Source organism: Thalassophryne amazonica, chromosome 14 (genome assembly GCF_902500255.1).
Source record: "Thalassophryne amazonica chromosome 14, fThaAma1.1, whole genome shotgun sequence".
NCBI classification, from domain to species: Eukaryota; Metazoa; Chordata; class Actinopteri; order Batrachoidiformes; family Batrachoididae; genus Thalassophryne; species Thalassophryne amazonica.
The window spans coordinates 18,963,612-18,991,204 of record NC_047116.1 but is presented as its reverse complement, the minus strand read 5'-3'; the positions used below and the strand labels follow the sequence as shown (position 1 = coordinate 18,991,204).

Genomic DNA, 27,593 nt, shown 5'->3' with positions numbered 1-27,593 from the left:
GGACACCTCCTGAATTTGACACTTATCTCATACATATTTATTCGAAGTTCTAAGTGTTATGGCAAAATCAGTTTTCTTTTCAATAATGGTGATACTTAATTAACAGAATTATGATTACATAATTAGCTAATTATCCAAAAGGGCACCTGATTTCAGTTTCTAGTATTCCCAACAACACTACAGGTGAATTTGGCTAGATTTCAGTCCTCTTTTTGATGACAGATACAAGATTTCCAGTTGTTTGACTGTCTCCTTTTATGTTCATATCTAATTAAGATAAATTAGCACATTGTGGGCTCTTCCACCCCTTCTACTGTTCTCTGTTTTAAATATATTAATATATTATACCTGGAGTATATCAGAGGAGAATCCCATATAAAACTTTTCTTTCTTTTTTTTTGCAATTAGTGGTGGGTCAAATGTCAATATGACTAGACTATGAGGAAAGTCAACATCTACAGTTCTGGTCAGATTTATTGGCCAAACCTGTATTTTAAGTAAACATTTTATGTTCAGAAATAAATGCAAAGAAAACCAAAATTTAATCTTCATTTTTTTATGTTTCATGTGTTTTCACAGCAACAACAACAAAACATGTTTTCATGAAGTGAAATAAAAACGAGACATAAATGTACACTAGATACAGTTACTGCTACCCTTGATTAGGGAGGGGTGTTATTTCAAAAAATTTGGAAATCTATAAATGTTTGCATGGAATATGGAAATATACACAGAATAAACCATAGCAGGATAATTTTGGGTCATTTGGTTCCAAAAACCCATATGGATGGAGCGTATGAAAATTTAAAGTAACGAGTGTGTCGTATATGTGCTGTTGACGTAGAAAACCACTCTGTTGCTTATAATTAGTTCATTGTGGCCATGTCATTCTTTACATGTGATGATTATACTCAACTGATGTTCCTGAAATAAAAACTACATAGATTTTGTTTGTTACAATTGATCATAACATATATACTGAAATTAGGTTTTTTGTCAATTACTCTTAAAAAACACCAGCTATAGGCTTATTGTTACTATAGAAGTTGAATATAAACTTGGGGTCAAGCAACATTTGGAGCCAAATTTCAAGTCTCTAGGTGCAGCCGTTCTCAAGATATGACATTTTCGTCGATATTTTTGGCGATTTTTGAACCCGATATCGTCACTGGCTCCATCCATATGGGTTTTTGGAATCAAATGACCCAAAATTTATCCTGCTATGGTTTATTCCGTGTATATTTCCATATTCCATGCAAACATTTATAGATTTCCATATTTTTTGAAATGACACCCCTCCCTACCTTGATGATTTAAGTAAATCATCATGTTCATGCCAGTTTTTTTTTTTAAGACAAATTAAAGGATTTATACCTGACCATTTCCAAGTACTGAATACATCTTGCAGGGCTCGCAAAATTTCAAAATCCCTAGTAGCCCTTCAGGCAGGCACTCTTCAGGTTTTGGTAGCCCGAAATGAAATGAACTGGCCCATTTTTTGTTTTTAATGTTTTAATGCAAGTGATAACACATTTAACCTAATTAACATTTTTGGAACTTTTATTAACACAGAACAAGAACAAGAAAATGGATTATTCTGGCAAATTAGAAAATGCCAGTTGTTGAGGGAACAGTCTCATCATCTTCAGACATTTCCTCTTGTGCCACAGTCTCCTCTTCTCTGCTCACTGTCTTTCCTGTTTTGTGTACAATATGTCTTGTGCCCTTTGTGCTCAACACCCAGAAATGAATTGCTGTCTCAGGACAAAAGGATTCCACTGATTCCCCATTTATGGAGATGTGCATAAGGTCATTCAGTGTTTCAGCCTGGAGACTTGTGCGGTATACTGTTTTCACACGGTTCATGCAGGAAAATCCTCTCTCACAAATGGCTGTTGATGGACTTAGTGTCAGCATTAACTTCACTAACAACAACACATGGGACAGGTTTTCAGGATTCTCAGATAAGAGATCTTTGTACAAGGTGTCTAGTTTGCTACCACGGTGTGCTGAAAGCCACATTTTTAGATCCATCCATTCTTCTGGAATTTTGACTTTTTCCTCCTCATTTAGCAAAGTATCAAAATGTTTGACAAGACAGTCCACCTCTTCATCCCCAAAAGTTGACAGCTCTAGTCTTGAGCTGGGAAGAGTAGAAGGGTCAAAAACTTGGAAACAAGACAAGGGTTTTTGAGAAAGATTTTTAAATCGGTTGTCCATGTACTTAACTGTGTTGTCAATAATCTTCAAGAACAGTGTACTAATGGCACTTTTGTCCTTGTCTTCACATCCCCCCCTAACAGGTCGCTGGCTTTTTGTGAGTTTTGTTCCACTGTAAGAAATACTCTCATCATCATTTACTGTGAGTTTGGTGTCCAGGGATCTTTGAAATTCACCTGGCTTGGTTTTAAGGCTGATTAGGTGTGATGTTGTGCTCTCAACTAACTGATTTGTTCGCATAATGCTCAGTTTGTCATGCTGCATTTCAGTGCTGCATTTGGAAAGGATTGTGCTGTAATCTAACATAAAATGCAGAAATCTAACAAATCTCTCACTTTTCATCTCCTGCACAATCCCCTTTGCTTTTGCAGCATCTTCTGGTGTAACACCACTTCCTCCTGACATGTTTTCTAAATGGGTAACTGTTTGAGTGTAGATTTTTCCACAGCCTTTAGACATCTCAGCCTGCTTGGCAGCCACCGGGTGCTTTTTAGGCCACTAAAATGTGCCAGTTTTTCATTGAGCATTTCACTTATTTCAGTCAGTTCCCTTCTCTTTTTTGGCGGATAATAATACATCTTAAAGATGCTTTTGAGTGTGTCTTCAAATTTTGCTAGGTACTCGCATCCTTTAATACTGTCCAGCACTGCCAGCTCTAATTTATGTGCCACACAATGTATAGTAATGATGTGAGGTGCCCTTTCTTTGAGCCGCCCAGCTACTCCAGTTTTGTCTCCAATCATTACAGCAGCACCATCAAAATTGGCACAGACCACTTTTTTTTCCCAAGTGTCTGCCCTGATGCCTACATGGTCCACAGCTTCATCAATGGCTTCTAGAACCCCTGCAGCATTTGAGCTTCTGACTGGTTGGCATTTCACCATGTAGGTAGATATGTCACCATTTCCCTTTACATATCTAACATGAACCAGCTCCTGTTCGATAACCCCAGCATCTGTGCTCCCATCCGCGAGCACAGACAAAAACCTGCTGTCTTTGATATCTTTTTGAATCTGGTCTCTAGAGGTTTTTGCTATAGCCCTAATAAAATCTCTGCAGGCATGGTCATTGTGGTAAGTAGAACCTACATCTATGCCATTTGCTTTTTGAAGTTTGCAAAGACTGCCAAATTTTGCCATTGGCAATTCACTTTTTGCAACATAAAATGCTGTTCTAAAAAGTCTAGTCATTATATCCTGCTGTGCTTTGTTCATGTGTTGTATGGTTTTTGCAATTGGTGTCTCTTCTGGGAATAAAGCTGCAGACTGGGCACTAATGCACTTCTTATGTGACAGGGAGTTGTCATGGGTTCTGATGGGGTCTTTCCTAAAATTACTAGTACCAAGTACAAAAGCATTGTTGGAGTCAGAAATTGTAGGGAATTGACGACACACTTGACAGAACATTGTTTTGTTCACCTTATCATATTCCAGCCAAGGGAATTCCTTAGTCCATGAAACCACAAATGTGCGCTTTCTTTTTGCTTCATAGTCTGATTTTTCAGAACTCTTTCTTTTTGGGCTGGCTTGTCGCTCTGTTCCTGTGGAGGCTGGCTGCTCTGACGCTGACTTGGCCTGGTCCTGTGTGGTTGCCTGCTCATCTGTGCTGGACTGTCCCTCTCTCTCTGCCCCCTCTTCATTCTGACCTGTGTTTTTTGGCTGCACAGAACTAAAATATCGACGTAAATCCATCTGTGTTCAAAAAAAGAACAAATGAATTAAATAAATAAATATAATTGTTTCGCATATGCGTTTCTTTTTTCTTTTTTTACTTTATTAACCTACCATCAAAAGACGTCTATATTGGCGAGTGTTTGCGATGCTTCAATTCTGAATAGTAGCGTGGTGACTGCAGACTAAACCAGCAACTGTTTTGCTTCCTATTCTTCTCACTTCATCGTACTCGGTGCTTCGTGCACATGCGGCTGGCTCGTGTGTGCGCGTGAGAGAAAGCGGGCGGGAGAGCGAGCGGGTGCCTGGCTGCGCACGTAACACACAGAAGGACGGCGCCATCTCCTATCATCCTCAGCCAGCCAAGATATCGGGTATATTTTTAGGTAGCCCGTCGGGCAGGGGGTGTAAAATTTTAGTAGCCCGAGTGAAAAAGTACATAGCCCCGGGACGTCGGGCTAGTGATTTTGCGAGCACTGTCTTGGACTTCATTTACGTCAATCAATAAGAAATAGCAGAAACAGTATGGTACTGCATGGTTAAACTGTTTGGTGTAGGCAGTTCCCAGACTGAGAACTCACACATCCTACTTACACATCCATCATGTACATTCAGTGTGGCTTCAAGTTTTAGCCTCTGGACGAATTCTCTTCTGCCTGGAAAAAGAAAAAGTCAAAATATAAAGAGTTACCAAGCTCGTTTCAGATCTAAAAAACAAACAAACAAAAAAATCAGGGTAGAATTTAAACACTCGCATTCTGCATTTCTGCAGCATATAATTAATCATGTCCTCGTGTTAACTTGCCCCATTCAATGGCAAAGAGTAATTATGTTAATAAAATAAAATCAGGATGCTGCAAGATGAAGAACAGGTTTGATAAGTTCATATTTTACTTTACTTCATTAGACAACAACAATTGACACCAAACAGAGTTTGGTGACAAAATCATTTCCTCTTTTGTTGTCACAGAACCCACTTGTTGGTGATATAAACCAAACAACAAAGTGACAAATCAACTGTATTTGGATAAATTATCTAATGACTAAACAAATGACAAAAACCCTCATTTCGAACAACCTGAAACCTCAATTACACCTGCTCCTAATTTCCATCATGCATATGATAAGATTTCCCTGCAACAAGCCCAGACATGTTCAGCAGATAGAAAGACTGCTAGCATGTTATGTAAGCAAAACACTAATTTCTTTTGGCTCTTCATGTCTTTGTCCAGGGTCACTCCTGCAGATCTGGTATGGATTCACATGTTGATCTGGCACAAGTTTTACACTGGGTGCCCTTCTTGATATAACTCCAGATGTACAGAGAATGGTGTTCGGGAGACCTTGAACTGGGGACCTTCTCTTTGGGAGGCACAGTTGTATCCACTTACACCACAGTGTTGCTCAAGTAATTTGTTTTGGCTTCTCTCATTTTTGCTCAAGATCACATGTTCAATTTGGCACAAGTTTTACACCGGATGCCTTTCTAGAAGCAACTCCCATGTGTATACAGGGATGGGAAATAGGTGGCATGGAACTGGGGACCTTTTGTTTGAGAGGCAACAGCCCTAGTCACTTGCACCACAGTGCTCCTCCTTATATTTCTTTTCAACTTGGAGACTTGCAAGATAATAGCATTTATTAGTTTTGAGGCATCTGGTCAACGAACTGGACTCGACAGACTTGTTATTTTTCTATGTTACATGTCTAGGCTTTCACCAAAGCTTACAACCTACAACCTATTCCACAATCCAAAAAGGTGCAAAAATGGGAAACCATTAAGACTACAAATACCCAGAAGTTACCACATGCTATCAATGATTTTGAGAATTCGGATGAAATTTTTTAAACAGTTCAAAAAAATTGGATCCTGATTTCAAATCTGTTGCCAATGATGGCTGTAACTACTACGTATACCAACTGTGTTCAAGATTGACCAAAATGTATCAAGATGTTACAATGCTTCAAAACGTGCCCTCATTTGCTATTCGGGATTAAACAAGAAGGAACAGTGCACTGTGGAATAGCCCTGTTAGCAAAGGTCTTGGAACCATGGGCCTAACACACAAATGTGTACCTGAGAATGAAAATTTTTAAGTAACACATCATTTTGCGATATTTATAATTACTTTTTAAGTATATCAAAGCATGTGATTGCATTTTTCGAACTCAATGAAGGAAAAAGTATATTGCCAATGTATGCAATGTTTGTTGGCAGGATATCTGGGAAAATAAATAAATATGTAAATGGGCGATTCTGCGGTAACGGAATTACAATCCGAGCACATTTTTAATGGGGAGCTAAAATATGGCCAGATTTTCCCGTTGTCATAATTCCGTTACCATAGAATCACCCAAATGTCAAATGTCTTTATACAGTGATTTGGATGTAAATACACACTGTGGTGGGTCTTGATTAAGGTAGATGCTGTCCACATACACTATTTTTTTAAGGAAAAAAAAATGTTTGTAGATTAAGAAAGGTAAATCCCTAAATCCATCTGGTTCAAGTTTTATTTTTCCAATTGAACTGTGAGCCTATATCACTGTGTTATTTTTTCTTAGCCTTTTCCTGTACCATTTTGGAGACTCCTGCCTAAATATATCTCAAAAGACTTCCCTCCCAAAGATTGTCACACAACAACAACAACTACTCCCTCCACATCTCAGTTAGGCTAAATGCAGCACTGACCACATCTCTGCGGCACCTTCCCCACTGCCAGTGCATGTTAAATCTTCATTAAATCCACTGTCAGGTGCTGAACGTTTGACAGGGCACACTGCAGACAAGTGGAATAAACCTCTCTGTCTGGTACTGTGCTCTCCTCTGTGTTCACAGTGATCACTGTTTGTTCTTCCACACTGTTGTCTCACAACAAATGGACACACAAGCATCAAAACACACAAACAACCAGTTCCTATATCTGCAGAATGATAAATGTTAATATCTCATTCATGCTTTGTAGCATCCAGCAGGAATCTTAATCACATTGATGACTGATGATCAGTTAATGCAATGGTAAGTGAGCATAAAATAAGGAAGGCCAGGGAGGACCCTTACATGTGCATGCTGTAAAAATTTTCTACCAGCTTTAATTCACAAAAAACTGTTTAGAACCTCAAGTGTATCAAAATGTAAAGACCATTAAAAAAAAAGCGAGGTATATTTAAGAACCGATCCCCCCAATTCAGACAAATTACTATTAGAGGGTGATATGTACATCACCCCCTCAGATTTTTCAGAATTTTACTTTTTTGGTGGAAGGTCTATGGGTAGATAGAAAAATCCTAAAATTCTAAGTCCAATAGAATTTTAGGAAGTCCCCATTTGCACTTCTAAAAAATTTGGTTTTAAAGATGAAATATCTCGTTACGCCAATGACTGCCCAGCTTCATTTTCATTCGTGCCAATCTGTGATGGGAGGAGTTCCAGAAAATTGCAAAATTCGGCAGACAGTCGAGGGTGCTGCCTGTACGGGGAGCTGCAAAATGCTCATTTTTGCTTAAGTGACGCTTATTGGTGAGGCACTTTTGGACTGTGCCCTCAACATCCCAAGCTAGCCAAGCATGATATGAATCCATTAGCAAGCCCAGTACTATGCCACTGGAAATTAATGTGGGATAATGAAGGCGTGAGAGTATAGGTGGCTCTTAAGTCAGTCAAAACGTCAAATTCTGTGTTTGGGCGATTGCATATCTCCATGTACCCTCATCATGTTTGAATGATTTTTTTTTAATCAGGCAGCCCTGTATGGCTACTAACTGTCATATAAAGATTATAATGAGGTACAGCTGTATTAACTCTTTTCTGACCATTATAATATGGTAAGTTTACAAGTGCAAATTTGAACAGAAATGCTTTGTTAACGTGGGACACACAACAGTATTTCCTAGAAAAACCCCTGTTGAGAAAGACCAATTAAAATGGAAAAAGCAGCTGCTTTGCCTATAATTCACATACACAAAAACCCTTTCTGCAAGTTTTGTGAATTTGTGCCGTTTTGAGCTTCAGAATGTAACTGCTGTGAAACAATTTAAGACTGTTTCCGTCTCTGATACAGTTCACCACTGTGCAGTAACAGTCTCTCTTTCAATGATAACTAAGGCTTTGAACCAGCATGGACTCCCAAAATTTCCTGTATAATTGTCTAGTGTGTCGGTAGCATGGCCCAAACAGAGGGTCACCCCTTTGAGTCTGGTCTGCTTGAGGTTTCTTCCTCAATATCATTAGAGGCAGTTTTTCCTTACCACTGTTACCTGTGTGCTTGCTCTCACGCTTGGTAAGGTTACACCTTACTTATGTGTTGCACCTGAGGCAGCTTTGTTTTGATTTGGTGCTATGTAAATAAATTAAATCAAACTAAATTATTTCCTACTATTTTTTACTCTTTATTTTACTTTGTCTTTTCTTTTATTGCCTGTTGTAATTTTATTGTTTTTTATTTATTTATTTGCAATTGGGGGTAACTTTGTGCCCATTCTTTAATTATATACAGCACTTTGGTCAGCTGCTGTCATTTTAAACATGCTTTAGAAATAGAGGTTGAGTTGAGACCCAATTCCAATGCAGCCCTGTACATGAGACCATAGGATAGTCAGTTCAAACCCCCATCAGACTGGAAAAAACCAAGGGTCCTTGGGCAAGGTCCTTAATCCCAAAGTTCCTCCGGGTGTGCAGTGAGTGCCTTGCATGACAGCACCACGATATTAGTGTGTGAACACAAGGCATCACTGTAAAGAGCTTTAAACTTCTGATTCAGATGGAAAAGCACTACATAAATGCAGTTCATTTAAACTTTAAAAACGAACAGCACAAAGATTAACCAAGGTTTGTGACATGTGCAGGTGTTTTCAAAAAAAGTGCTCAAGCATTCCCTCAATGCTGTACATCCACATTGATCATGTTTGAATGGATCTAAGTGAAGAAGAAGAATAATTTATTTATTCCAGACCCAGGGGGGATCCATAACACAGATAAAAACATAAAAAAAAAAATCACAAAAAAAAAAAAACATACAGATATTGCATAGCTCACTGTCCCACATACAGGCACGTTCGCCAGTGATTCCACAAACTAGAGAACAGTCTCACAGAGCTACGTCCAGGGCTAGCCAAAACAGCAATTACATTGTTTTGTAACTCAGATACCCTGCACATAAATCTATACATCAGATTATGCAGCACAGCTGCACAAGTAGGTACCCCAGCACTGACAAACATTTGACTTGCACTAGACCTTCTTGGAATTCCCAGCATCAGCCTCATGCTGTCTTTCATCTGCTATGAATAAGGCAAACAATAACGATCAGTCCTCAGCTCAGGGGCACAAGTACAGTTTTTTTCAGCAGGACTCTGCCCCTGAAAGCATAAGCAGATCACATCAGCCCGACAAATACAGGTGTGCTCAAATGCAGTTTACTTGTTGTATGAGCCATGGCCACTGAGACCATTGGTGGGCAAGACGGAGAAATTCCTCTAAGTACCACATCCCTACTGCCTGCCAGATCCATTCTGCACATGTGCTAATCATTTCACAGCTAAGAATCAGTGTTTATCTACAGTTTACAGTGAGTCTGTTTTGTTAAGAAATACTAATTAACAGTTAGTACAGGTTATTGCTGCTGATCCAAAACTGTCCGTCTGTGCATGCGCAGACATATGCACAGTTGATCTGCGCACGAGGACAACAGATCTTGCAAGTTATATGCCTGTGGTACTGACAGGAGAGATGGAGAAATCCACCCCCCTTCCAAAAAACATTTTAAAAAAGAGGGGGCGGGTCAACAACCAACAACTCATTTCCATTTAAAGCAACAGACACTTGCTGAGTAGGATGCATATTATAATGAACATTTTAAAACTAGTATTTGGTCTAAATAAATGAAATCCTCCCATTTGACAAGCTGAAACAAATCAAATTTTGACGTCTTGTTTTTTTTTGGGGGGGGGGGGGGGGGAGTATCCCATTAAGTATTAAAACGCTTAATTTTCATATTAGTAGTTACTCATCAATTAGCTACGATGGCTCAATCATATGAAAATCCTAAGCTCCAGCCCCACTCTTTATATACAAAGTTTTAAAGTGGAGTTTTATCAGCTGTCACTCGATCCTCACTGTTTACAACCTGCGTTAGCTTCGGACTCTTAAAGGTTTTCCAACGACGTCTCAGCTAAATACCGTTAGCATTCTTTATCTATTATTTTCTCTTTTTTACACATGTATATGTTTCTTACCTAAATAGTTGGTCCTGATGATGTTCGGTTCGTTGTATCCAATTAAACGCTTATTTACATCCCAAACCAGATTGCCAGAACAGGACATTGTGAGCCAGTGCGTCTTCTGATTAGCAATAACATTGAAACTAAGCTAGCTCTTCTATTTTGATGTCTCCTTTATCTACCGTCGTTTCAGTTTAGTCGTCCACATCTGAGTAGCTGTAACATTAGTTTGCTGCGCTGTTCGACACTTGCATTTGGCTGAGCGCTAATGAGTCGCTCTTGTGCTCCAGAAGTTATCTGCTGCCTTCTGTCTCTCTTCTTGCTAGACCAGCTTCAAGCGGACAGCAGTCACAGCAATCAGCTGGGTCCAAATCACGCGATAAAACACGCGTTTTGACAGAGTTTGGGTGCGCTCGATTTAACTGCCGTCTCATGCCTGTTGTGACATGAATTACAGAGGCAACAGTTTTACATATATGTGGAATAATTTCACTTTTAGGCAGCACTGGACGAATATTATAAGAAAAGTAAAAAATCTTAAAGCAGATCAAGCGAACTGTTAATTACCTCCGCCTCTGAAGTTGGAGGAGGTTATGTTTTCGCTCCTGTTTTTGTTTGTTTGGAGTTTTAGGGCCACATTGAGTTTTTTTGTTTTGTTTTGTTTGTTTGTTTGTTTTTTTGGACTTCGAGAACAAAGTCGTAATATTACGAGAATAAAGTCGTAATATTACGAGAATAAAGTCATAATATAATATTACGACTTTATTATTACGAGAATAAAGTCATAATATAATATTACGACTTTATTCTCGTAAAATTACGACTTTATTACCTCCGCCAAGGAGGTTATGTTTTCGCTCCTGTTTTTGTTTGTTTGGAGTTTTAGGGCCACATTGAGTTTTTTTGTTTTGTTTTGTTTGTTTGTTTGTTTTTTTGGACTTCGAGAACAAAGTCGTAATATTACGAGAATAAAGTCGTAATATTACGAGAATAAAGTCATAATATAATATTACGACTTTATTATTACGAGAATAAAGTCATAATATAATATTACGACTTTATTCTCGTAAAATTACGACTTTATTACCTCCGCCAAGGAGGTTATGTTTTCGGTCGCGTTTGTTTGTTTGTTTGTCTGTCTGTCTGTCAGCAGGATAACTCAAAAAGTTTTGAACGGATTTTGATGAAATTTTGTGGAGTGGTTGGAAATGACAAGAGGAACAAGTGATTAAATTTTAGTGGTGATCCGGATCACGATCCGGATCCCGATGCTAACGCGTTAGCATGTCTATGGCATTTTCAATGTTAAAAGTTAGCATTAAGCAGTTGCAGCTGTCATCACGTTCGGGTGCATTTGTTTTCAAATTGTAATATTTCTTAAATTTATTTTTGTTTATATATTAATAATCTAATGATTATTATATACAATTTTAGAGAAAGCGACAAAAAGAAATAGATCACTGTGCCAAGGAGGGGATCTCTTTAGCGTCAGTGACCCTATGGCCTTGTTTAGAGAAGTGTTTCATAAATGTTAAAAAATTCATATATTTGCAGTTTAGTTGAATAATAAATTGAATTTTGTCTTTTATTTGTTTTTGTCTATAAGCACATGCAATATCAATATCAGTGCTCAGATGACAGTAGCTTCTGGGAAAGGTGCAAGTTGCAATAAACTGTGATGCCAAGCGCTAAGGATACATGCTATCCAGTCACAGCAGATGAAACTTTTTATACTACTGAGCAAACATCATTGTTAGACTTTTTTAGGTTCAATGATTCCACAGCGTGTAGATGTTATGGTGTCAGTGACCCCATGGCCTTGGCGGAGGTTTGCACTCTCTGAGTGCTTCTAGTTCTCATAATATTACTACTTTCTTCTTGTAAAATTAGGACTATATTCTCGTAATATTACAACTTTATTCTCGTAATATTACAAGTTTATTCTCGAAGTCTCAAAAAAACAAATTCTATGTGGCCCTAAAACGCCGTCGTAGTTTGTGAACAGCCTGGAGCCCATAATTTTTCATATGTCGTTATGAATTTTTTACTGAAGATTCATATCCTGATAGGCAAGAACTGATTTTATTTTCAAGGTCATAGGTCAAAGTCAGGAAAAATCTTGGAAAATTGGAAAATCCCAAAATTGAACAAATTTTCAAAAAGTCATACCTCTGTCAAAAAATAGCAAATTTCTTTCATATGTGAGAGTGAAAATTATCTGAAAACGAATTCAGAAACTGAAAAAGTTGGTGGAAAAAACCTGACAACACCACAAAAAACTTTGATTCAAGTGCATGAACTAAATATACATACTCCTGACACATCTTTGATCACATCTAATTTAGCTTACGAAAAGCCACTTCTAACAGGACCTCGACCCTGAAAATTTATTCCAAGGTAAAATTTTGTGGAATTGGAAACTAGTGTGCCACAATGGAAACAAGCATTTTATTTATTTATTGCGTTACCCTGTACTTTATGTATTTATGTGCTTTAGTCAATACGCTTTTGTATTATTTTATGCATGTTTATATTCTATACCAATAAAAATGAATCAATCAATCAATCAGTGTTAGCGGAGGTTTGCACTCTGTGAGCGTGATGCTCTATTTTTCTTTTTTTTTTTAACCTGTCGTTAACTGGTTCCAAGACTACCATAATAATAGGTAATAATGGGCAATGGTGTGTGAACATTGGTGGCTATATTGTTGACTTCAACAAAAGTGGTCTATGGTGTGCTTCAAGGTTCAGTACTGGGTCGTTTACTGTTTCTTAAATATGTAACGATATGCCTTCTGCAGTTAATTGTGAATTGCTGTTGTATGCTGATGATTCTTCCTTCTTGGTAACTGGCAAATGTAGTGTTGACATGCAACAACAGCAGTCATCAGAACTTTGGTCTGTTTGTTATTGGCTTATTGATAATAAGCGTTCTCTGAACATATGTAAGATGGAATCCATACTGTTTAGCTAAAAGAAGAGACTCAACATTTGTGCAGAAGTGGATGGAGAAATTTTTGGTGGAGGGGGGTCTCATTTAATAATGGATTCCGTCGATTCCATTCATTAATGGAATGAAAGTGTAATATTGTCACTGATATAAAAAAATATACTAATAGCAGGCAATTCTTTTCAATGTAAATATTAACATAAAAAGTCAAATCTGCAAAGTTAAATATTAATTTCTGTTGTAATAAATTTTAGGCTATAGTTGTATCATGTAGAAATTGTGGGCAAAATAGGTTAACAAAAACTTTTGTTTTATTTTATTTTTATTTCTTCTTATTTTTCTTCTTTTTTTACTTTTCTTTTTGCTTTTTCTTCATATATTTTGTCATATTATTCATTTTGTTCATATTATTTTTTCTTTTTTTGGTTGATGAGGGGATACGCATTGATATATCACAACTGTAACTCAGTCATATGCATAATATAATTCACGGCAGTGTACCCCAATATTTAACTTCTTCATTTTAACTTCTTCATTTGTATTAAATCCATCTCAACATAATACCCACTGATGTCTGTTTAGCCTTGTCGTCCCTTTGGGTCAGTCTTCTTTTTCTTTTTCTTGCCAGGCTGTGACGTAGTTTACCACACTCATCTTCAACTGCTTAATTCAATTAAGGGTAGCGGGGGGGTGCTGGAGCCTATCCCAGCAGTCATAGAGCGCGAGGCGGGGTACACCCTGGACAGGACGCCAGTCTGTCACAAGGCCACAAACAGACAAACAATCATATTCACACCCAGACGCACACCTACAGACAATTTAAAGATTCTAATCCACCTAACCCACGTCTTTGGATGTGGGAGGAAACCAGGGCACCTGGAGGAAACCCACGCAAACATGGGGAGAACAGGCAAACTCCACACAGAAAGACCACAGGCGGGAATTGAACCCATGACTTTCTCGCCATAAGGCAACAGGGCATATTAAAACTCAATCTGATCAGCCTGTTTTAATTGAAGGTTAGAACTTTTGTATGACATCAACTTTTGGAAGAGGAACTCACTGATCTTCAACTGCTTACTCCAATGAAAGGTCACAGGGGGCTGGAGTCTATCCCAGCAGTCACAGGGTGTGAGGCGGGGTACATCCTGGACAGGACGCCAGTCTGTTGCACGACCACATATAGACAAACAAACACATTCACACCCACGCACACAATTTAAAGTTTTCAATCCACCTAACCTGCGTATTCTTGGATGTGGGAGGAAGCCGGACCACCCGGAGTGAACCCACGCAACCACGGGGAGAACAGGCAAACTCCACGCAGAAAGACCACAGGCGGGAATTGAACCCATGACCTAGACCCCATTCCTACCAGGCTGCTCAAGGAAGCCCTACCATTATTTAATGCTTCGATCTTAAATATGATCAATCTATCTTTGTTAGTTGGCTATGTACCACAGGCTTTTAAGGTGGCAGTAATTAAACCATTACTTAAAAAGCCATCACTTGACCCAGCTATCTTAGCTAATTATAGGCCAATCTCCAACCTTCCTTTTCTCTCAAAAATTCTTGAAAGGGTAGTTGTAAAACAGCTAACTGATCATCTGCAGAGGAATGGTCTATTTGAAGAGTTTCAGTCAGGTTTTAGAATTCATCATAGTACAGAAACAGCATTAGTGAAGGTTACAAATGATCTTATGGCCTTGGACAGTGGACTCATCTCTGTGCTTGTTCTGTTAGACCTCAGTGCTGCTTTTGATACTGTTGACCATAAAATTTTATTACAGAGATTAGAGCATGCCATAGGTATTAAAGGCACTGTGCTGCGGTGGTTTGGATCATATTTGTCTAATAGATTACAATTTGTTCATGTAAATGGGGAATCTTCTTCACAGACTAAGGTTAATTATGGAGTTCCACAAGGTTCTGTGCTAGGACCAATTTTATTCACTTTATACATGCTTCCCTTAGGCAGTATTATTAGACGGTATTGCTTAAATTTTCATTGTTACGCAGATGATACCCAGCTTTATCTATCCATGAAGCCAGAGGACACACACCAATTAGCTAAACTGCAGGATTGTCTTACAGACATAAAGACATGGATGACCTCTAATTTCCTGCTTTTAAACTCAGATAAAACTGAAGTTATTGTACTTGGCCCCACAAATCTTAGAAGCATGGTGTCTAACCAGATCTTTACTCTGGATGGCATTTCCCTGACCTCTAGTAATACTGTGAGAAATCTTGGAGTCATTTTTGATCAGGATATGTCATTCAAAGCGCATATTAAACAAATATGTAGGACTGCCTTTTTGCATTTACGCAATATCTCTAAAATCAGAAAGGTCTTGTCTCAGAGTGATGCTGAAAAACTAATTCATGCATTTATTTCCTCTAGGCTGGACTATTGTAATTCTTTATTATCAGGTTGTCCTAAAAGTCCCCTAAAAAGCCTTCAGTTAATTCAAAATGCTGCAGCTAGAGTACTGACGGGGACTAGCAGGAGAGAGCATATCTCACCCGTGTTGGCCTCTCTTCATTGGCTTCCTGTTAATTCTAGAATAGAATTTAAAATTCTTCTTCTTACTTATAAGGTTTTGAATAATCAGGTCCCATCTTATCTTAGGGACCTCGTAGTACCATATCACCCCAATAGAGCGCTTCGCTCTCAGACTGCAGGCTTACTTGTAGTTCCTAGGGTTTGTAAGAGTAGAATGGGAGGCAGAGCCTTCAGCTTTCAGGCTCCTCTCCTGTGGAATCAGCTCCCAATTCAGATCAGGGAGACAGACACCCTCTCTACTTTTAAGATTAGGCTTAAAACTTTCCTTTTTGCTAAAGCTTATAGTTAGGGCTGGATCAGGTGACCCTGAACCATCTCTTAGTTATGCTGCTATAGACGTAGACTGCTGGGGGGTTCCCATGATGCACTGTTTCTTTCTCTTTTTGCTCTGTATGCACCACTCTGCATTTAATCATTAGTGATCGATCTCTGCTCCCCTCCACAGCATGTCTTTTTCCTGGTTCTCTCCCTCAGCCCCAACCAGTCCCAGCAGAAGACTGCCCCTCCCTGAGCCTGGTTCTGCTGGAGGTTTCTTCCTGTTAAAAGGGAGTTTTTCCTTCCCACTGTAGCCAAGTGCTTGCTCACAGGGGGACGTTTTGACCGTTGGGGTTTTACATAATTATTGTATGGCCTTGCCTTACAATATAAAGTGCCTTGGGGCAACTGTTTGTTGTGATTTGGCGCTATATAAAAAAAAAATTGATTGATTGATTGATTGACCTTCTCGCCATAAGGCAACAGGGCATATTAAAACTCAATCTGATCAGCCTGTTTTAATTGAAGGTTAGAACTTTTGTATGACATCAACTTTTGGAAGAGGAACTCACTGATCTTCAACTGCTTACTCCAATGAAAGGTCACAGGGGGCTGGAGTCTATCCCAGCAGTCACAGGGTGTGAGGCGGGGTACATCCTGGACAGGACGCCAGTCTGTTGCACGACCACATATAGACAAACAAACACATTCACACCCACGCACACAATTTAAAGTTTTCAATCCACCTAACCTGCGTATTCTTGGATGTGGGAGGAAGCCGGACCACCCGGAGTGAACCCACGCAACCACGGGGAGAACATGCAAACTCCATACACAAAGGCCACAGGTGGGACTCCATCCCACCTGTGAGGCAACAGTGCTAACCACTAATCCAACATGCTGCCCAGAAGAGGAACCCAACCCTTTTATTACTTATTAATTAATTTTAAGCAATGACTAGGAGGTATATCTGTATTTCTTTTTGAAGTTTTTATTTAATACCAATTTTATGGTTTTATACACTAAATTTTACTGTTGTTATAACTGTTCATTTATTTTGTATCTCTGTTATTGTTGTTTGTTGTTTTTTTTACTTTATGTGTGGACCACTGTGGAAATGTTTTCAATTCATTGTGTTATCCTTGCATTCTTAGATGCATATATTTATGTGTATTGGAGTGTACAAAGTAAATTCAGTCAATAAATCAGAATATTCTGAGATAAAGGCAACATTCTACAATTCCAAACATTAAAAGGAGCAACCCTTCTGTTTAAACTGTCATTAAATCTATTGATCTTTACTACTTTAATCTTATTCTGTATTCACAGGTGGAAAATTCAGACTTCGGCGAGCAAAGCTTAAACATAACTCACAGAGACTTACAATCAAATTGTAGGTATTCTAAGCTTGGAAGGAACTCAAATTACAGAGTCTAACTACAAATTTGTTTGTAATTTGCAGATTAGTTCCCACTCATCAAGTTTATCAGTTTTTGAAGGCGACTGATTATATTAAGTAAAATGGATGGGAGAGGACATGGTCGAATGGCCCATATATTACGCTTTATTAGACATCTCAGACATGTGAGACATAGACCAGTAATTCCTGGTCTGCAGAGGGCCATATCTCATTATGGGCAAGGTGATGGCCCTATGATTCGAGGACATTTAGGAATTCCCATACATGTGAGACAGAGGCCAGCAATTCCTGATCCCCAGGGGGACATACCTCATCGTGGACAAGGTGATGGCCCTGTTATTCAAAGACGTTTCAGAATTCCTGAACATGTGAGACATCTGCATGTCCGCCCTTTCAGACCTCCAAATATTCAAGATGCGGCACGACGATATCTCCAATTTGTACGACGACGTCAAGCTGTCAGACGTGTCCCAATCGTCCACCATGATAGACAGGAAGTTCATCATGAAGAATACATTGCTGTTAATGACCACAATATCGATGAGCATCAGCGTGAGGATGGTTCTCCTGAAGTTAATAATAATAACAACAACAACAACAACAATAATAATAACAATAATAATAATAATAATGCCACTGAGGATGAACAGTCAATGCCTGGCCCCTCTGAACCAAGACAAAGAGATGTTGATGAGGATGGAAATAGAAACATTACAAGGAATCAGCTTGTTGACAGCAGTGAGGACAACAATAGTGACAATGCCTCACTGCCTGGGCCCTCCCGAAAGAGATGCCGAGAAGAAGAGGATGGTGATGATGGTAATATAAAAAACAAACGGTTCAGACAGAAGAATGTGTCTGATGATCACACTGTTGAAAACCAGGACAATGAGAATAATGTTGAAGAAAACTCGTTGCCTGGCCCATCCAGAAAGAGAACCAGAGATGAAGAAGATACTAATGATTACAGAAAAACCAAACGGTTCAGAGAGAAGAACGTGTCTGATGATCACACTGTTGAGAACCAGGACAACAATGAGGATAATGTTGAACAAAACTCGTTGCCTGGCCCATCCAGAAAGAGAGACAGAGATGAGGAAGAGGATGATGATGGTAATGTAAATAACAAACAGTTTAGACAGAAGAACCTGTCTGATGATCACACTGTTGAAAACCAGGACAACAATGAAGACAATGTTTAAGAATAATGTGTTGCCTGGCCCATCCAGAAAGAGAACCTGAGATGAAGAAGATACTAATGTTTTTCGTCCTGTTGCACAACTCTTCCTCACTTCAAACAAAATCATTCTGCAAGTCATCTATCATCCTGAAGAAAAGAAGAAAACATGTGATTTCTTAGTTTTTTATTTTTAATAAATTTGCAAACATTTCTAAACAAAAAAACGTTTTTCATGTTGTGATTTGGGGTGTTGTGAGTAGAATTTTGAGGGGGGGAAAATGAATTTCCTCCATTTTGTAATAAGGCTGTAATATCACAAAATGTGGAGTGTTGTGAATACTTTCTGGCAGTGGTGTCAAAAGTACACACATTTGTTACTTAAGTAGAAGTATAGATACTGCAGTTTAAAAACACTCTGGTAAAAGTTGAAGTATCAACTTGACCTCTTTACTCAAGTAAAAGTGAAAAAGTATGTACTCCAAAACCTACTAAAACCTACCTAAAGTATAAAAGTATAAAGTAACCTTAAAAAAAAAAAAAAATATATATATATATATATATATATATATATATATATATATATAGTATATAATAATCATTAGATTATTAATATATAAACAAAAATAAATTTAAGAAATATTACAATTTGAAAACAAATGCACCCGAACGTGACGAGAGCTGCTTAATGCTAACTTTTAACATTGAAAATGCCATAGACATGCTAACGCGTTAGTGTTGCTCCCGTTTTTAAGTTATAAAATACATCTATCAACTGTTTCAGAAGACCATAACAGGTCGGTTTAACATAGAAAAGGTAAATAATACTCACAGAAGTATGCTCTTTAGGGTTTTAGCGGGGGGAAATTAAGCGAAAGAAAGAATAAACGAAGCAATAGGTCGAAGCATTGCTTCAATCTGCGAACCACTGCTTCGATTGGTTCACGGTTCAAAGCAAAGCCGTGCTGCAGAAAAGTTGATTACAGGCGCACATGACGTGAAATATATATATAAACATTAAACTGAAGCCAAGAGTATCGAGGCTGTTTGTTTTAAAAATCTAAGGAATAGAAAGTACAGATACTTGTGTGAAAATGTAATGAGTAGAAGTCAGAAGTAGGCAGAAAAATAAGTAAAGGAGTAAAGTATAGATACCTAAAAAGTGTACTTAAATACAGTAACGAAGTATTTGTACTTCGTTACTTGACACCTCTGCTATCTGGATGCACTGTACACTGAAAATTCACGTTTGTTATTAATAATAGTAATTATAATGACTATTTACACAGAATTTTCCCAAGAATCAAAACACTAAACAAAATAAATCCAAATAATGAAAGAATAAATACCAGAAATAAAAAAAATACAGCAATGCACAAAAAAATCCCATATAAAAGATGTCATAACACAGAAAAAGGTGTGATTTATACATGTTATCTTCCTCTTCAAGAGGGATTTTTTTGACAGGTGCAATTTATACTCTGGATTGAGATTCCCACTGTGCTCATCTCAGAATTCTGGGCCAGATGCAAATGAACTTCTTCACTTTGAAAGGAGCCAGTTTAGGTGGTTCGGGCATCTGGTGAGGAGGCTCTCTGTTCGTCCCCATAAGGAAGAAAACTCATTGCCTGGCCCTTCCAAAAAAAGAGCCCAAGATATGGAAGAAGGTGACGATGGCAATATAAAAACCAAATGGTTCAAACAGCAGAACGTGTTTGATGATCACACTGTTGAAAACCAGGACAAGAATGAGGATTTATTGTTCAGGATTTTTAAAAATATCAACATTTTTAGTGATTATTTGTGCACATTTTTTCGTGTCACCTACACTTTAAAGCACACCATTGCACAACAGTGGTTTTTGCCTTCAGTTTCAATTTAGTTTTATTTTCATTTATATAGCACCAAATCACAAGTTGCCTCAAGGCGCTTCACACAAGTAAGGTCTAACCTTAGCAACGCCCAGAGCAATCACACAGGCAACAGTGGAAATGAAAAACTCCCTCCAATGATCTGAGGAAGAAACCTCAAGCAGACCAGACTCAAAGGGGTGACCCTCTGCTTGGGCCATGCTACAGACACAATTTACAAAACAATTCACAAAACAAAAATGCAGGAAATGTTGCTGGTGCACAGGACAGGAGGGTACAGAAACAGAAAACAGACACCACACCCATCTCTGGATGGAGCCGCACCTTAAACAGAGAGAGAGAGAGAAGAAAACAGAATCAGGCGTCAGAGAGACAGCAATTACAGTATAATTTGTCAGCATAAAGCAACAAGAAAAATAAAGGAAATACTAAGGTGAGCGCCAGCCACTAGCCCTAAGCTTCACTAAAAGACCCAGAATTTAGATAAAGTTGAGGTTGCGGCACGCTCCGTTTCCTAAAAAAATTAATTTAAAGAGTAAAAAACATAGTAACATGCTATACCAGTATGCTAGCCATACGAAAGGGAAAATAAGTGCATCTTAAGTCTGGACTTGAAAGTCTCCACAGAATCTGACTGTTTTATTGATGCAGGGAGATCATTCCACAAAACAGGGGCACGATAAGAGAAAGCTCTATGATCCGCAGACTTCTTATTCACCTTAGGGACACAAAGTAATTCTGCACCTTGAGAACGCAAAGCCCGGGCCGGTACATAGGGTTTAATTAGGTCAGCTAAGTAGGGAGCTGCCAGTCCATGAACAGTTTTATAGGCCAGTAGCAGAAGCTTAAAATCTGATCTCACCGGGACTGGAAGCCAGTGAAGAGATGCCAAAATGGGTGTAATGTGGTCAAACTTTCTGCTTCCTGTCAAAAGTCTAGCAGCAGCATTTTGAACCAATTGAACCAATATCAAAACAGTCAGTTTTTAAAGGACAAATAATTTTGACCCTGGTAGCTTTTGGTTTTTGCCTAATAATTTTTTTTCTGTGTGCAAAGTAAAATAATGTAACTGTCCAAAATAAAATTATGATGTTTAGAAAGTCTGTGTTGAAAATTGCTTTCTCTGGTCAAAAAGCACTTGGGAAAATTTTGAAGAAAAAGTTGCATTTCACAGGTGGGCTGATAATTTTGTCCTCATCTGTAATCACATAGGTAAGAGATTACTTTGGGAAAGCATCTTCAAGCACTACAGTTCACCTCGATTCATTTATATAGCACCAAATCACAACATAAGTCACTCCAAGGCATTTCACAAAGCAAGGTAAGGTCTAACGATGCTTATCCTCCTGAACAAGCACAATACAAAGTTACATTCACAAACGCTGCTTAAAACTTAAAACCTTGTCCAGAAGAAGCATAGACTTCTCTACACTTAGGGGCATCAGGGTTGGACTATGACACAGTGGAAATGTGGACTCTGGTCAGGTAATCCATTTTCCAGATTTTCTTTTTTATGTTCCAGGCCAAAGACAAAAAGGACCATCCAGACAAGTGTCACCAACAAGTCCAAAATCCAGGGTCTATCATGGTATGCAGAAAAGTACACAGAGGTTTTAGAGGAACATATACTGCCTTCAAGACCACATCTTTTCCAGGGACATCCTTTCCAGGTTGGGTGCGCTCGATTTAACTGCCATCTCATGCCTGTTGTGACATGAATTACAAAGGCAACAGTTTTACATAAATATGTGGAATAATTTGACTTTTAGGCAGCAGTGGACGAATATTATAAGAAAAGCGACAAATCTTAAAACAGATCAAGAGAACTGTTAATTACCTCCGCCAGTGAAGTTGGAGGAGGTTATGTTTTCAATCCTGTGTTTGTTTGTATGTTTGTTTGTGAACAGCCTGGAGCCCATACTTTTTCAGATATCATTATGATTTTTTTTTTTTTTTACTGAAGATTCATATCCTGATAGGCAAGAACTGATTTTATTTTCAAGGTCATAGGTCAAAGTCAGGAAAAATCTGTGTTGCAGGCAACCATTTCAAAATGAGCAAATATTTGCACAAAAACAATAAAGTTTATCAGTTTGAATTAAACATCTTGTCTTTGTGGTGTATTCAATTAAATATAGGTTGAAGAGAATTTGCAAATCATTGTATTTTTTTTTTTTTTTTTTACAGGGCATAATAAAAATCAATCTGATCAGGCCTGTTTTAATTGAAGGTTAGAACATCAACTTTTGGAAGAGGAACTCACTCATCTTCAACTGCTTACTCCAATTAAGGGTCACAGGGGGCTGGAGTCTATCCCAGCAGTCACAGGGTGTGAGGCGGGGTACATCCTGGACAGGACGCCAGTCTGTCGCAGGACCACATATACTCAAATAAACACATTCACACCCGCGCACACATTTTAAAGTTTTCAATCCACCTAACCTGCGTATCCTTGGATGTGGGAGGAAGCCGGACCACCCGGAGTGAACCCACGCAACCACGGGGAGAACATGCAAACTCCACACAGAAAGGCCCCAGGTGGGATTTGATCCCATGACCTTCTTGCTGTGAGGCAACAGTGCTAACCACTAAGCCACCATGCTGCCCAGAAGAGGGACTTAACCCTTTTATTACATAATGAATTTTAAGCAATGACTAGGAGGTATAGCTGTATTTATTTTTGAAGTTTTTATTTAATACCAATTTTATGGTTTTATACACTAAATGTTACTGTTGTTATAACTTCATTTATTTTGTATCTCTTTTATTGTTGTTTGTATGCTTTTGGTTTTTAACTTTATGTGTGGACCACTGTGGAAATGTTTTCACTTCATTGTGTTATCCTTGCATTCTTATGTGTATTAAGTGTACAAAGTAAATTCAGTCAATAAATCAAAATATTCTGAGATAAAGACAACATTCTACAATTCCAAACATTAAAGGAAGCAACCCTTCTGTTTAACCTCTGTCCTTAAATCTACTGATCTTTACTACTCCTTGAATCTTACTACTTTAATCTTATTCTACGAGGGCTGTCCGTAAAGTATAGGTCCTTTTTATTTTTTTCAAAAACTATATGGATTTCATTCAGATGTTTTTACGTCAGACATGCTTGAACCCTCGTGCGCATGCGTGAGTTTTTCCACGCCTGTCGGTGACGTCATTCGCCTGTGAGCACTCCTTGTGGGAGGAGTCGTCCAGCCCCTCGTCGGAATTCCTTTGTCTGAGAAGTTGCTGAGAGACTGGCGCGTTGTTTGATCAAAATTTTTTCTAAATCTGTGAGGCACATCGAAGTGGACACGGTTCGAAAAATTAAGCTGATTTTCGGTGAAAATTTTAACGGCTGATGAGAGATTTTGAGGTGATACTGTCGCTTTAAGGACTTCCCATGGTGCAAGATGTCGTCAGCCTGTTTCAAGCTGAAAACCTCCACATTTCAGGCTCTATTGATCCAGGACGTCGTGAGAGAACAGAAGTTTCAGAAGAAGTCGGTTTCAGCATTTTATCCGGATATTCCACTGTTAAAGGAGATTTTTTTAATGAAAGATGTGCAGACGGATTGCAGCATCGGCTCGCAGCCGCCGCGACGCTCCGCCACAGGAAAAACACCTCTGTTGGAAGCCTTAAGGACAAGTTGGAACATGTCCTGCCTGTTAAACAATTTCTCATATACTCACTCCACTGAAAGCCATCAAAAGCCGCCTGGATTTTACAAATGGTTATCAACACGGAGGTGTTTTTCCTGTGCACGCCGGCTGCGTCCCGACGCGCGGACCCATCTGCACGTCTTTCATTAAAAAAAATCTCCTTTAACAGTGGAATATCCGGATAAAATGCTGAAACCGACTTCTTCTGAAACGTCTCTGTTCTCTCACGACGTCCTGGATCAATAGAGCCTGAAATGTGGAGGTTTTCAGCTTGAAACAGGCTGACGACGGCGCCTGGGACCGCTGCTCGACGTCTCGCTCTGTGGGAAGTCCTTAAAGCGACAGTATCACCTCAAAATCTCTCATCAGCCGTTAAAGTTTTCACCGAAAACCATCGTAATTGTTCGAACTGTGTCCACTTCGATGTGTCTCACAGGTTTAGAAAAAACTTTGATCAAAAAATAAAAAGGACCTATACTTCATGGACAGACCTCGTATATTCACAGGTGGAAAATTCAGACTTCGGTGAGTAAAGCTTAAACATAACTCATAGAGACTTACAATTAAACTGTAGGTGTTCTAAGCTTGGGAAGAACTCAAATTACAGAGTCTAACTACAAATTTTTACAATTTTACAAAGGCAAACAAGATTCAGTGAAAGGAAATTCTTATTCATGGAATTAAAAAAAAAATTTTTTTGATCATTTTATACAGTTGTGTAACTTTATTTTTGTTTTTAACCATCCATATTATGGAAAGGATTTTCTTTGGTACCCCTATAATTTGTTGCTATTCAGATAAAGGATCCACAATCTTATGTTGCCAATGTGGGGGGAAAATGTGGGAACTTCTGGATCACTTGGGGCTACAGCAGCTGGCTGCAAGAATGCCATTTCATGACTTTATTCAAATGTAGCACGCACCTGTGGTTACAAGTCCAAACAAAAATATTTTTTATTAATATTCTGGTCACTTATGGGTGGGTCAGTGAAAGTCATTTTTAGCCTGTTGCAACTAATATGATACCATGGAGACACACGCACCCCAAATTACTATTAGTGTGGCTTTTGCATTAATTTAATATATTATTCTAATGCTGTCAGTACTTGCAACAGACCCCTGTGTGCTTGGAGAGTGGAGACTGTGCAGGAGAACTTCAAAGAAATAAGACTTCATAGAAAACTACAGTGTAGGGAGTATTTGAAGAGGTTGTTCAAGATGACAGCAGCACTGCTTATTTTATGTTCACTAATTTCAGTGCTATTTTGCAGGTTGAGTAACTGTCTTAATATTCAGAGTTGTGGTTAGGTTTAATTAAAACAGTAGGTGTGCGCACATTATCCTAAAAATTTTGATATGCTCGTAACGTTCCTGACTGTTAGAACTTGATTTAAAGTAGCTGTACAGTTGTTTGGACAAATAAGGAGGCATATTTTACTTATTCATTAATTTTCTGTTGCTCGTCTGGTTCCAGGTTGCAGTGACAGTAGAACCACCACCTTAGCCCACACTTTTTATCCTCTGTCATTTTACTTAATTACCAGCAATTCGGCAGGCTAAGATTCCATTAAATGTACAGTTCAGAGAATGTGTACAGATGTTTTTAACCTGAAGAAAATGTTATTTTGGCTGCTAAAGTGTCCCTTCTCTTCAACAGATGCACCACACTGAGAAAAGGTGTTTGTTTTGTGGACTGAAGGCTGAAGACATGGCGGGTTGTTCTTTCCCTGCTCTCTGGAACACTTACCTCACTCTAAGTGAAATTAACTCTTAATTATTGGATATCAAATGAGATTCTAACACTCGCGATGTCAGCCTGTAAGCTTTGTCCATGTGCCACCTGCAGCTTCTGCAACAGCGCTCCTTCATATGACCTTTTGCCTTTTGAAGTGGATGGATTCAGTTTGATGGCAACAGCTGTAGTATTATCCAAAAAGGGCCATGCCGTCTTCAGGAGGTGTGAAACTTACTTGCGCATCACTAAAAAGTGTTACTCCTGCAAATGAAGCAGGTTTACTCAGTGTTTTTATGAGCCTGACGTGGAGCTTATTGTTTTTGTTTTTCCTCCTTTTTATTAAGGGGTGATTCTTAGACTACGGGCACTTATGTCCTTTGATCATATTGTATGAAAAACAGGAAAAAAAAAAAGGGGAATTTTCACACTTTTATAGTTATCTTTACAATGAAAGTGTTTTAAGAAATTTGTTCAAGTAGTCTATGATGACTTTTTCACCTTTTTTCAGCATCATTATATGCAAATATTGCCGTTTTGTGCTTGTCCCACACCCAGACTTTTGATCTTCAATGATAAAAATGAACGGTAAAAAACGTTTTTTCTAATGTTTTAAAATATCTCTGAATAAAATATCAGTAAAATAATCAAAACATAATTGGGGTATTCAATGTCATACAACTGTTGTGATTTTTTTTTTTTTAAACAAAATGTAGTTGTCCCACACTATTGCCGTAATTTCCACCACAACACTGTAATGTCCCTTTAAACAGTTTGTATGAAAGATTGTTTGGGTAGTTTCTATGGAGATAAAGTGACATCAGGGCACATGTATATAGCGCCAAATCACAACAGTTGCCCCAAGGCGCTTTATATTGTAAGGCAATGGTGTGGTGGAAATTACATTTACAAGGCCAATAGTGCCCGTAGTTAAAGAATCACCCTAAGGTGTTCTGCTTTTGGTCTTTGTCCACTGACCTGAACAACAGTAATGGCTCCATACCCCAGTTCAAGACTTCCTTCTGAAACAAAGAACAGTATATTTAATGAATAATTTCACTGTGTTCCCATCTGAAGCATTTGCACATAGAAAATGACAGAAATAAAATGTTTTAACTCCCTGCTTAATAGTGACAGGTGATGTCTGATGATTTGATGTCTGTAATATGTATATGTACAAACATTCCAGATTTGCCTTATGTAAAGACATACTTTTGTGTGTAGCTTCAGTTTAGCAGAAAACTGTTTGTAGTTATGTGATTTCAATTTGACGCCTCAGGAATAAACAATACAGTATGAAAACAGATTTTTTTTTCTCTCAATATGCAGGTATCAGCTCAGTTCAGGATGTAATTTTGAGCTATTAATGACACAAGGTTTTAAATGAAAATATCTTTATGTCAAAAACATTTTAAAAGCAAATCTACCTTTGGGTACAAATAAAGTGACATTGAGCGCAAAGAGGTGCAGTAACTTTCAGGAACAAATTAAATATATATATATATATATATATATATATATATATATATATATATATATATATATATATATATATATATATATCATATAAATTAAACAGTGGTTTTGTGTTAAAAGTTTTTATTTTCTGTGAACTCGTTGCCATCACAAGAATTAAACTTGGCTGTGTAAGTCCATGTGGTGCTCCAGAGTTACCGCCAATATTCACCAGCTCTGAGTTGCACCTACTGGAGGGTGGGAATTTAACCACTTTGTGATCATCAGTGGTGAGCTCTGAGATGTACTTTTTCGGGGTGTGCTGCTTAACTTCCTTTGGTGCCCTTCTGAGGGACTTTTCCAGAAGTCGACCCGGGTTGACATTGAATATCTGCAGGATTCACCCCTCTG

The 27,593-nt window shown here is 38.4% G+C and overlaps 1 protein-coding gene and 3 long non-coding RNA genes across 8 annotated transcripts in view; 1 reads left to right on the top strand and 3 right to left on the bottom strand.

Moving 5' to 3' along the window:
• Positions 1–10,497, bottom strand: part of dcaf6 (ddb1 and cul4 associated factor 6) — a 59,533-nt gene extending 49,036 nt beyond the window's left edge. For 3 of the 5 annotated variants that reach the window (XM_034185926.1, XM_034185928.1, XM_034185929.1), the window contains exons 1-2: positions 10,125–10,212; positions 4,485–4,546 (exon numbers count right to left, since the gene is read on the bottom strand). In XM_034185926.1, the coding sequence (XP_034041817.1) occupies positions 4,485–4,546; positions 10,125–10,212 (150 nt within the window). Of the gene's footprint in view, positions 1–4,484; positions 4,547–10,124 lie in introns of those variants that run through there. The other 2 variants (XM_034185925.1, XM_034185927.1) reach the window with 2 other exon arrangements.
• Positions 688–19,076, top strand: LOC117524177. The gene is made up of 3 exons (XR_004564732.1): positions 688–920; positions 8,425–8,432; positions 19,066–19,076. It is a non-coding gene; the product is annotated as an uncharacterized LOC117524177 (long non-coding RNA).
• LOC117524176 lies at positions 6,528–9,147 on the bottom strand. Its single transcript, XR_004564731.1, has 3 exons — positions 8,908–9,147; positions 6,992–6,997; positions 6,528–6,540 (listed from the first exon to the last, which is right to left on the bottom strand). It is a non-coding gene; the product is annotated as an uncharacterized LOC117524176 (long non-coding RNA).
• Positions 13,832–22,954, bottom strand: LOC117524175. The gene is made up of 3 exons (XR_004564730.1): positions 22,907–22,954; positions 14,297–14,417; positions 13,832–13,896 (listed from the first exon to the last, which is right to left on the bottom strand). It is a non-coding gene; the product is annotated as an uncharacterized LOC117524175 (long non-coding RNA).
• Positions 22,955–27,593: the final 4,639 nt, after the last annotated feature.